Source organism: Ambystoma mexicanum, chromosome 2p (genome assembly GCF_040938575.1).
Source record: "Ambystoma mexicanum isolate Mex_15411 chromosome 2p, UKY_AmexF1_1, whole genome shotgun sequence".
In the NCBI taxonomy this organism is placed as follows: Eukaryota; Metazoa; Chordata; class Amphibia; order Caudata; family Ambystomatidae; genus Ambystoma; species Ambystoma mexicanum.
The window spans coordinates 649,938,399-649,952,844 of NC_090923.1; the positions used below are offsets into that span (position 1 = coordinate 649,938,399).

The 14,446-nt window shown below is 47.6% G+C and overlaps 1 protein-coding gene across 1 annotated transcript in view; it reads right to left on the minus strand.

Annotated features, from left to right (window-relative positions):
• BSN (bassoon presynaptic cytomatrix protein) overlaps positions 1-14,446 on the minus strand; it is a 1,737,600-nt gene that overhangs the window by 573,128 nt on the left and 1,150,026 nt on the right. The window contains exon 6 of the mRNA XM_069644195.1: positions 4-2,230. Coding sequence (XP_069500296.1) covers positions 4-2,230 — 2,227 coding nt within the window. The remainder of the gene's footprint in view (positions 1-3; positions 2,231-14,446) is intronic.

Consider the following 14,446-nt stretch of genomic DNA (forward strand, 5'->3'; position numbering starts at 1 on the left):
TACCTTCACTGTCAGAAACAACACAATTTGAGTCATCCATGAGATAACATTCTTCCTGCTTGTAAGAGTGATTCCTTGGCACTTCTTTTACATGTTCTTGTACATCGGGTAATGAGTGACTAGAGCAGAAAGATGGACAGCTATCAGTATTGGCTTGAGGCAATGGCCCACCTGAAGATCTGGACATGCCTACCGACTTCCCCAAAGGGCTGACAGGACTTTCTTCTTCAGATGCTTGTGTTCGAACAGGGGTACGACCTCTATTTTGACTCATTGTAAGGGAAGAAGGTTTTGAGTTTGGCTTTTGAAACCTATCAGCACTATCTCGTTCATAGGACTTGCTTCTGCTATTTATTGAATCACGATTTGTAGATTTTTCAGACCCATAGTTGGATGCAGACCTGGATCTACTTGCACTGTTGTAGGACCTATCCTCATCCTCTATCATATCCCTGCTGGATAAGCCATAATATTTTTGCTGGTCATAGACATTTTTTTTTAGACCATATGTGATCTCTTCTTGAAGCTTTCTTCCTCTGGTTGTAACACTACTGTTAGAACCTACAGAGGTAGTTACTGGGTAGGAGGCTAGATCAGACTCTACGTCCTTAGCTTCCTCGATAGGAGAGAACTTTGAAATCTTTTGCTCCATTCCTTGCTTTCTATGTTTGCTGCGTTTGGAAGATATAACTGCAGGAGCCAAATTTTTGGATGTATGCTTCTGAATGCTGGAGTTTGACCCATGCTTTTCTGGACGAGACGAATGTCTGTAGTCATTATCTCCATAGTAGTAGGAAGAACTACCAGAGTTTCCAGACACCCTGCCAATATTTTCAGAGTTCCTATGGTAGTTGTTCTTTCCTCGATGGTCAGAACTGTGGTGGTCATAAGCATCCTCTTCAGATTCGTCTTCCGCTCTCGAGTAGCAAGTCCTACCTGAACCATCATTTTCAAGCAACCCATTCTTTTCCTTAGTGTGACGCCCATTGGTGTTCTGAGGCTGTAAATGTGGTTGTGAATGCATGTGTGGATCAAACCTTTGACTCTCTGCGGTACTGGCATTTTCTTTGGTTAGCTCACTAATGTCTTCAATCACAACATAATTACGAGGAATATTTTGCTCTAGATTTGTGTACAAAGAATCTGAACCATAGGTATTTGAAGGACTTTCCACAGCACTGATTCTGTCAGAAGGCCTTGTTTCAGTGGGCTTGTACTGGTCATAGCTAGTGGTGACTGCAGTATTGCTGTAGGTAACATCAGGTGCAGCTGAGGAGATCACAACTATGGGATTTCCAATTACTTCATAATTAGTGGGGATTTTCTGCTCAAGATCTGCTAATGTTGTCTGCCGTGGTTTCTGTGAATCTGCTTGTGCAGGAAACAGAGAATTCTGAGGTGGTTGTGAGGAGGATTGACTGGAATAAGTTGGTTGAGACTGATATTGGTTTGGTGTTCGTAAATCAACATGGTTTTGAAGGCCAAGTTCACTTTGGTAGCCTGCCGTTTGGGTGATATTATGCCCCTGGTAGGCACTAGGCGAAGAATAGGTAGGAATCTGTCTATTTTGAAAACCATTTTGTGAAAGACCTGTACTTGCAACAGGGTAGCTGGTTTGCTGCAACCTTGAATGTTCAAATGTAGAGGAGCTGTGCAGGATAGCATGTCCAGTTGGATGCTGGTAACAACTCTGGGTGTAAGATGTAGTTGTTGGGTACTGTTGTGTGGTTGAAAAATCAGAAAACTGGTTAAGTGGGGTAGTGGAAGGTCTTGTAAGAAGGCTACTGGTGTCATACGTGGAAATACGAAGATTGTTCAGTTCACTGTCTGACATATAATCCCTATTTTCTCCTAAGGATCTCATATAGGAAAACTCTCGTCTGCTACCTCCTACTTCCTTTACTAAAGATTCCTTTCTTTGATGAATTCCAAGCTCTAAGTATTTCAGTTTAGCATCAATCTCTTTCTCTTCTTCGTCCAGTTCAGCCTGCTGCTTGCGTAGCTTGGTGGACTCTTGCTCTACGATCCTCAGGTCACGATCAATGCTTTTCAAAAGGCCTACCTTTGGAAGTTGTACAATTTGACCACCTACTCCCCTCTGTAGTAAACTAGACATATACATCTGTGGCGCAGCCTGGCTGGTAATGGGAAGATGAGCTTCATCTGGAGGAGGACTCGGCAAAGTTCGTTTCACTTTACGAGTCAGCGTATTTGATTGTAAAGCTGAAATCTGCAAAAAATCAAATGTACGTTAAATCATAGGATATGTAAATCTGACGCTACTAGAATAAGACAAGAAGCATTTATGTGCTTGATACATAAATATTTAAACACATACACTGTTCCAGGTTACAAACAAGTTGCAAAACTATTGATGACAAAGAAACATAATCTCATTCTTTTAGGTCAAAAGGTGCACACAAGTCAGGAATAAGAGAGCCACGCTCATGCACACTTCTAAGAAGACAACTTCAAATAAAGCTTTTTGCTTGCTGTTCAAACCTAATGATGTGCAGATTAAGAGATTCCGTTTTCAGGGTAAATTAATTTTGAAGCAGGAAAGCTTTTATTTTATTACCACATGATATACAAAATATATATACAATGAAAATATGTATATAATGATATACAATGTATGAATTTAACGTCACTAGTTTCCAAAAAATCTTTAAAGATTTTGCAATATTCAATTCAAACATTACAATTAAAATGCTGCTAGAATATAGAACATATATGTGATTCTATTCTGGTCATGTGACCGTACAATTCACATAAGCTCATAGGAATAACAATACACACAATAAATAAGAATATGTTCAGAAATTTAATGTATCTCCACCAGTCATATCACATTTTACATGAATTGTATTAAACAGAAAGTCTGCCCACTGGTAAACGTTCCAAATTGCCAAGATGCTCACTATATCATTGAATACAACAGTGATTAAAAAGTACCAAAGGCCCCCCCCCTCATTGCTCCGGGACTTCAGACCGCGGCCGGTGAGTGGTGACCCTAGGGAACTGGACTGCCTGGGCGCTTGGTAGACCGGAGACAAGCCACAGGGAGAAGGGCCCACCATACCAAAGGAGGAGCAGAGGCCTGGAGCCTCGATGTGACCTAGAAAAGCAGTGCATGGTGTGAACAGGCCTGGGGATGCATGCCTCAGCCCGAAGTAGAAGGCTTAACAGCAGCATGCCTAGAGGACAACCACCTGCGCGACCCCAGGGGCAGAGGGGGTTGACCAGAAATGGCACCCCACATGCAATGGAGGGGAGGGGTAAGTGTCCCTTCGCCGAGCCCGAGGATGAGTGCCACTGAAACCCAATGGATCTGTAGAAATTGAAGAATGGAAGGGATGTCCCTCATTATCCGAAAGCAGGTTTGGGCCTAAATGAAGGAGTGACCCCCCCCGTGAAGACCAAGGAGGATGCAAGCCGTATGAAGCAGAACAGGGCAAGGAGCCCATGGATGGTCGTGGCAGGAGAAAAGAGGTGCGCACCCAGTGAGTACACAAGGTCAGAGGTGACTCCTGGGTGAGCTGGAGGGGAGGCACAGAAGAGCTGTTAACATAGTGGTCCCCTGCCCGGGGCCACCAATGGAACAAAGGAGACTGAGGTGAGAGGAGTGGAAGAGAAGGAGGATCAGCCACAGGAGGAATAACGAGGGTGGTGTAAGGCATAGGCAGAGAGGGGGAGGACCGCCCTGAAGCCCTACGCCGGCCAGAATAAACCAGGTGAGAGGGGACTAAGGGCCTCAGAGGTTGGAGCCCATTTAGGAGAAGCACGAAGCACCCCATCTACTCAAGAGAACTCTCAGGTTCGCAAGTGCAGAGATGAGGTGCGAGCGCCACTGGGGCAGCATCAGGTGAGGAGGTCCGAAGGTCGGGAAAGGAGGAGAGGAGGTGGCAGAGACTGACGAATGCCAAGGGGCAGGCACAAGTGTGTTTCCCCTGTGTCAACGTGTCCTTGTGGGTCAGCATCAGGGCCCCCACAGAGGTGCTGGACTACCTGGGAGGGACACGGATCCACCTCAGAGGGAGAAAACATGGAGGTGGCTAGTGCGCAGGAGTCCCCTCCTAACAGAAGTGGATTATCCAAATAGGACATACAACAAGGTCTGAGCGCATTCCAGGAAACTTTCATGGCCTCTTTTCAAGAATAATTCACATCTCTCAAAACAGACCTCACCCATGCGATAGCTGAGATTAAGGGGAAGTGTCCCAACTAGGAGAGAGAACAGACACCAATGAGAGGGCTATACAAGAACTGTCAGGAGATGTACAAGCTAACAGCAAGCTCCTGGAACGGTTACTTAGACTCTCTGCCAACCTAGAGATTTAGGCAGAGGACCTGGAGAATATATTGTGCCGCCTAAATATTCGAGTTCGGAAATTACCTGAGGAGATCGCGTATGGAGACCTGAAAGGGAGCACGCAGACCATCTTCAGTGAACTCCTTGGAGATGTGGCACCTGACGATATCCACATAGATAGGGTGCACCGAACAGGTCTGATGCAAGCTGGGCTGAATGTAGGCCCCAGAGATGGGCTCGCATCACTATCCTCGTACACGCAGAAGGAGAAAATCTTAAGGCAGCTCGTAAAGGAGACCTGATTCGCTTAAACGGAAAGGAAATCTTATTGTATCAAGAGCTAGTAGCAAGCTCCCTTCAGAAACACAGAGAAATGGGCCCAGTGGTGTCCAAGCTCAGGAATAGAGGAATTAAATACAGATGAACATTATCGTTTGGTCTCTTGTTCGGTTGTAGGTCAACTGGTCGAAAACGAAAAGATCGAATGACCATTTGCTCAAACCAAATGGTCGAAAAAAAAGGTTGATTTAAAAAAAAAAACAAATTCTTTTATGGCGGGGTTCCCCCCTGATCTCCTGTTTTCTTTATTAAAAATATTTTTTAACCAACCAAAACAAAAATATATATATATATAAATAAATAAATAAATAAAAAATGTGTATTTTTTTTTGACCATTTGACTTCGATCAAATGTTCATTCGATCTTTTATTTTCGACCATTTGACCGGACAGCCTCTAGTTCACCTGGGAGGGAATCCAGTGTTACATTAATGCCCTGCATGAAGGAGCAGCCATGCTGCAGATAGAAGTGGACTGATTGATTGATTGATTGATTATTTATTTATATACCGCCTATACACAATGTGTTTCAAAGTGCTTCAAGGAGGGAGGGAACATAGGAAAATACAGTTACATTCAATTAAAGTCCTTGAGACAATACAGAATGTGAAAAATAACTATCGTAGTAGGCCTGATGACATTTCGAATAGTACAAGTGCATAGAACAAATAAGGCAAAGAGGGAAGGGAAAAGAAGGAGAACAAAACAAGCAGTAACATTACTATGCCTGACGACAATTGATGTAATGCAAGAGGTAAACAGGAGGTGGGGTTGAAGGCGGGCACGGGGGGGATAAAAGTGGGGAGAAGGAGATGAACAAGTCAGCGACAAATTAATAGATCCGGGGTGGGGGGTGGAAGGAGAAGACAAGGAGGGGAGGAGGAGAGATAGACAAGCTGCTATCAAAAGTCACGGGAACACATGATAAGAGTAAGTGCTAAGTGGGGGGAGGAATGAGAGGAGGGAGAAAGATAGTGGGGTGAGGAGTAGGGAGGAGGCAAAAGAAGAGGGGTGAGTGGAGGGGGAAGGGGCAGAAGGCAGTTCAAGGGGGGCAAGGGGCAGGGCAAGGTGGCAGGGGGGCACCAACAGACACTCACAAGGGGCATGGGGGCAAAAACAGACACTCACGGGGTGGCATGGGGGCAAACAGACACTCACCGGGGGTGTGGGGGCAAACAGACACTCATGGGGCGCATGGGGGCAAGCTGACACTCACGAGGGGCATGGGGGCAAACAGACACTCATGGGGGGCATGGGGGAGCACAGGCACTCGTGGGGGGCATGGGGGCAAACAGACACTCACGGGGGCAAGGGGGCAGGCAGCCACTCACGGGGTGGCATGGGGCAAACAGACACTCACGAGGGCATGGGGGCAAACAGACACTCACTGGGGGCATCGGGGCAGGCAGACACTCACGGGGGGGCCAGATGGAGCACAGACACTCGTGGGGGGATGGGGCAAACACTCACGGGGGCATGGGGCAAGCAGACACTCGCGGGGGACATGGGGGCAAACAGACACTCACGGGGGGCATGGGGGCAAACAGACACTCACGGGGGGGCAAGGGGGAGCACAGACACTCGTGGGGGGGCATGGGGCAAACAGACAGTCACAGGGGCATGGGGGCAAGCAGGCACTCACGGGGGCATTAGGGCAAACAGACACTCACGGAGGGGCAAGGGGGAGCACAGACACTCGTGGGGGGACAAGGGGGAGCACTGACACTCGTGAGGGGGAATGGGGGAGCACAGACTCATGGGGGTCTGGGGGAGCACAGATACTCGTGGGGGGTCATGGGGGAGCACTGACACTCGGGGGGGCAAGGGGCAAACAGACACTCACGGGGGGCAAGGGGGAGCACAGACACTACTTGTGGGAGGGCATGGGGGCAAACAGACACCCACGGGGGGCGGCGAACCGGTGTACCGTGGTGGACAGGGGTAGACAGGGCCTTAGGAGTGGGCCTTGTGAGGAGGGCCGGCCAAGCCTGCCGGCCTCCTTATTGGCCCAGATGTAGTGGGTCAGGGCCAGTCCTAGGCCACAACAGAAGTAAGAAGGCACATAGGTGCAGAACAAAATAAGGGGCCATCTTGGAATGGCCGAGCCTCATGCAGCAGGCAGAGGCCAGCACAGTACACACACACACACAGCAGACCATGAATCTGCAAAATTAATGTCACCAGAATTGCATGAAGCAGATGGAAAAAGTTATGCCATTAATTAAAGCGCAATTCAATAGTCAGCCGCCGCGGCATCATGCGCCGGTCCATAAGCTCAGGGGGGGCTTACCTGCAGTAGTAAAATGCACGAGAGCGTTGCAGGGCCTCCAGATGGAATGTGGGAGGCATCCGTGTCTCTGCTCCGATCCGCTCCGATCGCCGTAGTGCAGGCCCTAACATGAGGTGGCAGGGCTTAAGCTCCGCTCCAGTCAGCCATCCTCAGATTTTGAACCATAGGAACTACAGTATGATGGGTGCTGAGCATAGGAGCAGCCTCTCAGGGAAGGCAGGTGGGCGCATGTGAATCTATGAAAGATACCAATGCTGGAGAAATACAGCTACAGGTAAGTAGCTAAGACTTCTCCAGCACTGGACCTTTCATAGATTCAGGTGCTTGAATAGAATACCAAGCAGTTAAAAACATGCCACCATCATATACATGTATGCATAAATACAGAAAACATATCTCTGATCAAACCTTTACCATGCAGCAACACAACGGTTGCATACTCAGGGAAAGGTGGGAAAGGGAGGCTGGTCCTACCTTATGCAAAGAGGTGGCGGAGCACTGCCTGTCCAACTGCAGTTACTTTGTTGGTATCTTCAGCCAGGCAGTAGTGTTTAGCGAACGTGTGCCGAATGCTCCATGTGGCAGCTCTGCATATGTCCTTCAAGGCCACCCCTGCGTGGAACGCTGTTGATGCCCTCTATCTCTGGTTGAGTGCGCTGAGGGTGGTTTGGGAAGGGGGTCGCCTTTCGTTTGATGACTGTGGGTGATGCAAGAAGAAACCCAGCGCGCCAGACCTTGTTTAGAAATATGCTGGCCCTTTGTGTGGCCCGAGAAAGCAATGAACAGTCTATTTGAAGAACGAAACTCCTTAGTTCTTTGCAAATAAAACTTCAATACTCTAGCTATGTCCAGAGAATGCAATGCTCTTTCTGCTTCCGAAGAATGATTCTAGAAGAAAGCTGGTAGGACAATGCATTCTGGAAGCGTCATTTCCGATACTACCTTCGGAAGAAACTTAGGGTGTGGTCTTAAAATGACACGGTCCTTTTGGAACAAGGTGAAGGTAGGTTCCGAAGATAAGGCTTGTAACTCACTGATCCTCCTGGCCGAAGTGATGGCTATCAAGAAAGCCGTTTTCCAAGACAAGAATTTTATGTCGCACCTGTGGATGGGCTCGTAAGGAGGCTCCATGAGGGCTGATAGCACAGTGTTCAAGCTCCAGGTTGGAACCGGCGTAGGCTTAGGTGGGTATGTACGCAAAAGGCCTTTCAAGAAGCCCTTGACAGCGGGCAGGGAGAGCAAGGACTGCGTCTCCGGTGCTGTCGTGTATGCCGTAATGTCTGATAGGTGGACCTTGATCGAAGACAGTGAAAGTCCTGCTTTGGCTAGGTGTAATAAGGAAATACTTTCTCAACCGAAGCAGTGAGAGGATCAATAGCATACGTTTCACACCACTTGGAAAAACAAGTCCATTTCCTAGTGTAGGTGATGCGTGTAGAAGGGGCCCTTGATGCTCTGATTATATCCCAGCATTCCACAGGCAGATTGAGATTCATCAGCTTACGCTGCTCAGGAACCATGCCTTGAGAGACAGGCTCGCCGGGTCGTGGTGGAGGACCTTGCGGTTCTGTTGCGTCAAAAGATACTGATGCGCTCTGAGGCGAATCAGGGGCCATCGGGATAAGTGCTGTAGGGTTGAGTACCAGACCTGTCGTGCCCAGTCCGGTGCAATCAGGATCATTGAACACTTCTGCTCTTTCAGTCTACGTAGTATTCTGGAAATGAGGGGAAAGGCATATAGGAATTTCCCCGTCCAATCCACTGAGAAAGCGTCTCCTACTGACTGGAGGCACACATTCTGCATTTCTTGTTGGCTCTGTTGGCAAAAAGATCGAGATGTGGATGGCCCCATAAGGCGAAGATCCGTTGGGCTTCCTCTTTGTCCAGCTCCCACTCGTGGGACCACGTGTAGTCCCTGCTCAGTTTGTCCCCTAGGACATTGTCCACTCCTGGAAGGTGTTCCGCCTTGATTTGAACTCTGTGATGCAAGGCCCATGCCCATAGTAGTTGGGCTTCTTGAGACAAGATCTGACCTTGTGCCTCCTTGCTTGTTAGTGAAGTGCATGGAAGTTGTGTTGTCTGTCTGGACAGTAAGTACCTGCCCAGCTACTACAGGAAGGAAAGCTTTCACTGCCCACCGTATGGCCCCGAGTTCCAATACATTGATGTGGAGTTGGGACTCCTGGGTTGACCAAGAGCTCTTGGTTTGCAGGTCCGCAAGATGAGTGCCCCAGCCCGAAAGAGATGCGTCCATCCTCAAGAGAAGGGTCGACGTTGGTGCCTAAAACGACATCCCTTGTAAAAGGTTCTGCGGGGCTTTCCACCATCGAAGAGCTTTGTGCAGCGTTGTTGGAATCTGGACGATGTCCTCCCAAGAGCCGAGAGCTTGTCCCCATTGGTGGTCCAGTGCCTCCTGGACAGGCCTCATGCAAAGCCTGCAATTTGGTATGAGGAATATACATGAGGACATCATGCCCAGGAGGGATTTGTAAGAGTGCACCAATGTTGTCTTTCTCTCCAGGAACCACGAGGTCAAGCAGAGAATTGCTGCTGCTCTTTCTGGCGACGGTCTCACCCTGGGAATGTTGGTATCGAGTTTGGCTCCAAGGAAAGAAACGGTCTTGCTAGGAACTGGGCAGGACTTTGCTCTGTTTATGGAGAAACCTAACCTTTTTAGAAGATTTGTCGTCTTTGAAACTGCCAAGTGAGCGCTTGAAGCGGAGCTTGCCCTTATCAACCAGTCTTTCACATATGGGAAGACTTCTGTCCCTGTCCTCCTGAGTTTTGCAGCTACTGGTGCCAGGCATTGTGTAGACACTCTCAGTGCTGATCTCAGACCGAACAGGGGCACTCAAAATTGAAAATGAAGATCCGCCTACCGTGAATCTGTGGAATTTTCTGTGTGCTGGGTGGATCAGTACGTGGAAGTACGCGTCCTCCAAGTCTAGAGTGGGTAAAAAAATTGTGCATGTTTAGCCAAGGGAGCACTCCTTGCAAGGTTATCATCTTGAATTTGATGCATTTGATATACTTGTTCAGCACTCTCAGGTCCAAGATTGGTTGCCATTGACCATTCTTATTTATGATGAGGAAGAAACGGGAGTAGAAACCCTTTCCCCTTAGAGAGTATGGTACTGGCTCTATTGCTGATTTGTGCAAAAGGTTTTGGATTTCAGACATGTCTTGTTTTAACATATGCACCCTGCACGGAGTCGGGGGCAGGGAAGGGGGCTGGTCTAGAAATTCCAAGGTGTGTCCTTCTTGGACCAACTGTAACACCCATTTGTCTGATGTTATTGACTGCCAGTGTTGAAAGAACTGGCTCACGCTTCCCCACCGGGGTGTGACATTGAGGGGGAGGAGCTGGACTGTCAGTTTTGTTTGTTCTGCGACTTCCCTTGAGTAGAGCCCCGCCGCCCTCTCTGGGCATACTTGTTGGAAGACTGGTACTTGGTGTCCTGTATGAATTAGCTTGCGACTTCTGACCATAGAAGGAGCGGTTAAACCCTCTGTACTTCGAGGCTGAACCACGAAAAGACCAGCAATCTTTGTTTCTATCTTTCAAAGAGCTGATGGCACGTGCCGTGTCCGTCTTGATTCCCTTGAAGTGGTCATCAATCTTTTTCTCGAAGAGTTCTTGACCATCGAAGGGCATGTCCAATATCTGAGCCTGGACCTCCGGCCTGAAATTGGTAGCCTTCATCCAGACCTGTCTTCTCAGTACTGTACCGTGGGCCATCTGCCTGAAACCCGACTCCGCCACATCAACTGTTGCGTCAATCATGTGATCCGAAGTTGATTCACTGTCAGCGATAATCTGGCTTCCTCCTGGAGTTCTACAGGTAGCTGTTTGGTTAGCTTGGACATGCAGAGCCAAAGTTTGCGGTCAAATCTCGCTGTCATGGGCAGCACATTGCACGCTCTAATGGTAAGCGATGCTGATGCGGACACTTTCCTGCCCATAGCTTCTAACTTGCGACCGTCCTTGTCCGGTGGGGCTGATACAGGTGATGCTGGATTGGCCAACTTTTTTCACTTTTCATTTCGCTTCTTTTTTAGAAGCAGTGCTGCATGCAGAGTAGAAACTGCTTGACAGAAGGGATATTACAGCGACCTCATTTAATCCTCGAATTGCTTGCACAGGATACATTTGGGAGTGTTACGCCCCATATATTGAGTAAGAAGGCTGGTCTTCTCTCTTGTTTTCCAATTGTTTTCCAATTGAAGAGCACACCTTGGATTGCATTTCTCTACAGCCTTAGCGTAGCATTGATATGTTTGATTTTGTTTTTCGCGTTTAGAAGCTGTGTCGCTTGCAGAGTAGGAACTGCGACACAGTGGGGACGTTACGGCGGTCACAGTTTTCTGTCTATCCCTCTTTCATTTCTACGAAGTTGGCCTCGATAAGAGACAGACGGTGCCGACATTTCATCTATACAAAGTCAAGGAGATTTATCCCTTTTTTGAGGTAATTTCGCTGGCATACCTTTTGTGGAGCTCATTTGCCTTATATAAAATACTCTTAAAGTAGGATTGTAATACAGTGGTGACAGAAGTACTGTTCTTTTGTTGTTTGGCGTTTCAGGGATGTTTGATGTTTACAAATTTCCTGGAGTGTGCTTTATAACGAGGACTACCTGTATTTGACCCAGCATCTCTAATACAGAGGAGAAGCTGGTCAAGACAAGACCAGTTTACCATCCGGTGTATGGTTTTCAGGTATTACTTTAGTTGATTGTCGAATGGAATTCCAAATGGAGACATGGGGGGAGCAGGGTGTTAAACTAGGGAAAATATATTGACACGAAATTATAGTGTCCCATCAATGTGCAATGATTTTCTCTTTCCTGATGCATTGAATTCTCTATCCTTTTGTAGAGAAAGGGAGGTATGTGAGGCCTTTTGAGATATGCATTGCCCCTCAGTGGGCAACATTTAAATAAATTAGAGTTAACCCTCTCCATTTAGTCAAATTTTGGGTTGGTTTCAGAGTATGACTTAATTTGTCCTATTGGTATTCACAGAGAGCAACTGAGTGAATTAAGGTTTTTTAACATCCAATTTTAATTGTACCATTGTTTTTTCTTTTTCTTTTTAGAAATGTTGTTAGGTTCATCCCTATCCTGATGAAGACATAGATAACTATTCAAGTCGAAACTATGTATTAAGAAGCCTATTTGACTAAGAAGACTTATTTATCTTGGCATCAACAGTCTGGGCACTAATAGTCAATAACTTTTGTCTGGAATGAACCATTATCATTGAACACTGGAAGTGTTGTTGACATTTCCATTACACAGAATTTGTATCTGTTTGCTTTTGATCCCATTAATTGTTTTTTTAGAAAGCGTAATTTTTATCCTAACAATGGAACAGTTGTTGCACTTTCTTCACATTTCCCTTTAAAAAATGTAAATGTACTATTTTTAGAGCTGTATTGAGTTGTATTAGTATGAATGAATGTATGAATGTCTGTTATATAGGATGTGTTTTACAAAATGAATTAATTAAAGACTTTTTTACAATCTATAACAAAATAAAATGAATTTTTGATGTAATACCCTTTGCCTTGTTCTTCAGTTGCTCTCGTGTTTCCGGCACCACCACCTGTTTCATCTGGATGGTGGAGTAGACTGAGTCGAGGGCCTTGGCGTCTGTCTCATAATCGCCGGAGAGGGGGAGGAGGACCTGGGTGTCATCGGCATAGTTAGTGTATGCTATGCCTAGGGCATCCAGGATGTCAAACAGTGGTCTGGTAAAGACATTGTAGAGCATGGGGGAGATGTAAGAGCCTTGCGAAACGCTGCAGCGAATGGTAGCTGGGGAGTCACAGGCCTGGTCGGAGAACAACCTCATAGATCTGCCTTTAACGAAGGAAGAGATCCAGGCTGTCGCTTTGGGGGAGAGGTGAGCAGTTTCATCAAAATACAGAAAATACTGAAAAACTCAACAATCAACCCCTCCCGTCCCAGCCTCCCCCCCTCCCCTCCCGACCCCTCCAAGAGCAACATCAATTACCAGTGGGCATATCAACCAGTTGTGGCCAATGTAGGGTATATCAGCTTCACATGACCAGATAGTGGACTCCTCTACCCCAGTCCCTCACAAGTCTGTTTCATCTTGCGGAGCAATTATGCCAAGAAGTTCCATGGCCCTGGGACACCAAGCTCGGCGAGCCCCTGTCTTTAAGTAGGCCAGGAGATTCGACCAGTCACAAACAAATCGCAGGTGGTCTCCCTGGATAGAATAGGTAAGCCATTCTAGAGCTACGAGCGACCAGAGGTTGATCATCCCTTCATGTTCCCGTGGCGGCTCTTTGGATTTCCATTTCCGAGCCAACACCAGGGCTGCCAACATCATCAGCATCACACAGAGCTTTCGATCTGCCTTCGTTGCGAGGGTCGCTAAGATCCCATTTAAGCCCAACAAGTCCAACCCTCTATTTTGACCAACCCTCACTCCCAAGATCTGGGTAACCGCTCCCTGGACCTGGACCCAGAAAGTATCAATCTTCGGACATTCCCACCAGATGTGGGCCCAGGTGCCCTCTGACCCACACTCCCTCCAGCACATCCTAGCTGCATTGGAAGATATTTTATTTAACCTGACCGGAGTCAGGTGCCACTGGAACATCAATTTCAGCCACATTTCCCGAATTTGGATCGACCTTGTAAGTTTAGGAATCTGAGATAACAGGTACCCACATGTCGGCTCGGGAATCGCCGTCCCAGTGTCCCCCTCCCACATCTTCATATACCTTCTACCAGGCAGGCCTTCTCCTTGCTTGATGTGTTTATAGATAGAAGCCAGAACTCCTCTATCCCCTGAGTCCGTGTCTAGGTATTTTTCAAAGGGAGTGAGGGGGCGAGACCCCGTATGTCTAATCGACGAGTGAGAGACCCAGTTTCTCAACTGGAGATAGGAATATCTCTGCGTCTCACCTATACCAAAATCAATTTTACACTGCTCAAAGTGCTTAACCTCACCGCCGATGAACGTATCTCGCACCATTCTGCAACCCCCTTGATGCCAGATGTTAAAGGCGGACCCTCGGGCAAATGCCGGTGTGAACTGCGGGTTGCCGTGCAGGGGAGTGTAGGGGGAGGGGAAGGAGGTGAGTCGCGCCCTTTTTACTGCTTGATCCCAAGCCTGTCCCGTTGTCGCTGTGATGACACTACAGTACATTTGAATGGGTCAATCAGGTTTCGGCATCCACAGTATCCCCCCCAGGTTCCTCCCGCCACCGCCCGGTCCATCGGCCTCCAGACCATCCCCCTGTCATCTGTCTGCCAGTCCCTAATAACGCGTAGCTGTGCCGCCAATTAGTAAGCCCGGACGTCTGGCTCATCCACGCCACCCCTAGCTGAAAGAGCACTCATTAATGAAGCCGCAACCCTCGGTCACTTTTCGGACCAGACAAACCTCTTGGTTAATTTCCAGAGAGCTTTAAAGAAAGATGCCGGGACGGACGCGGGGAGAGTCAAAAACAAATACAGCAAACGGGG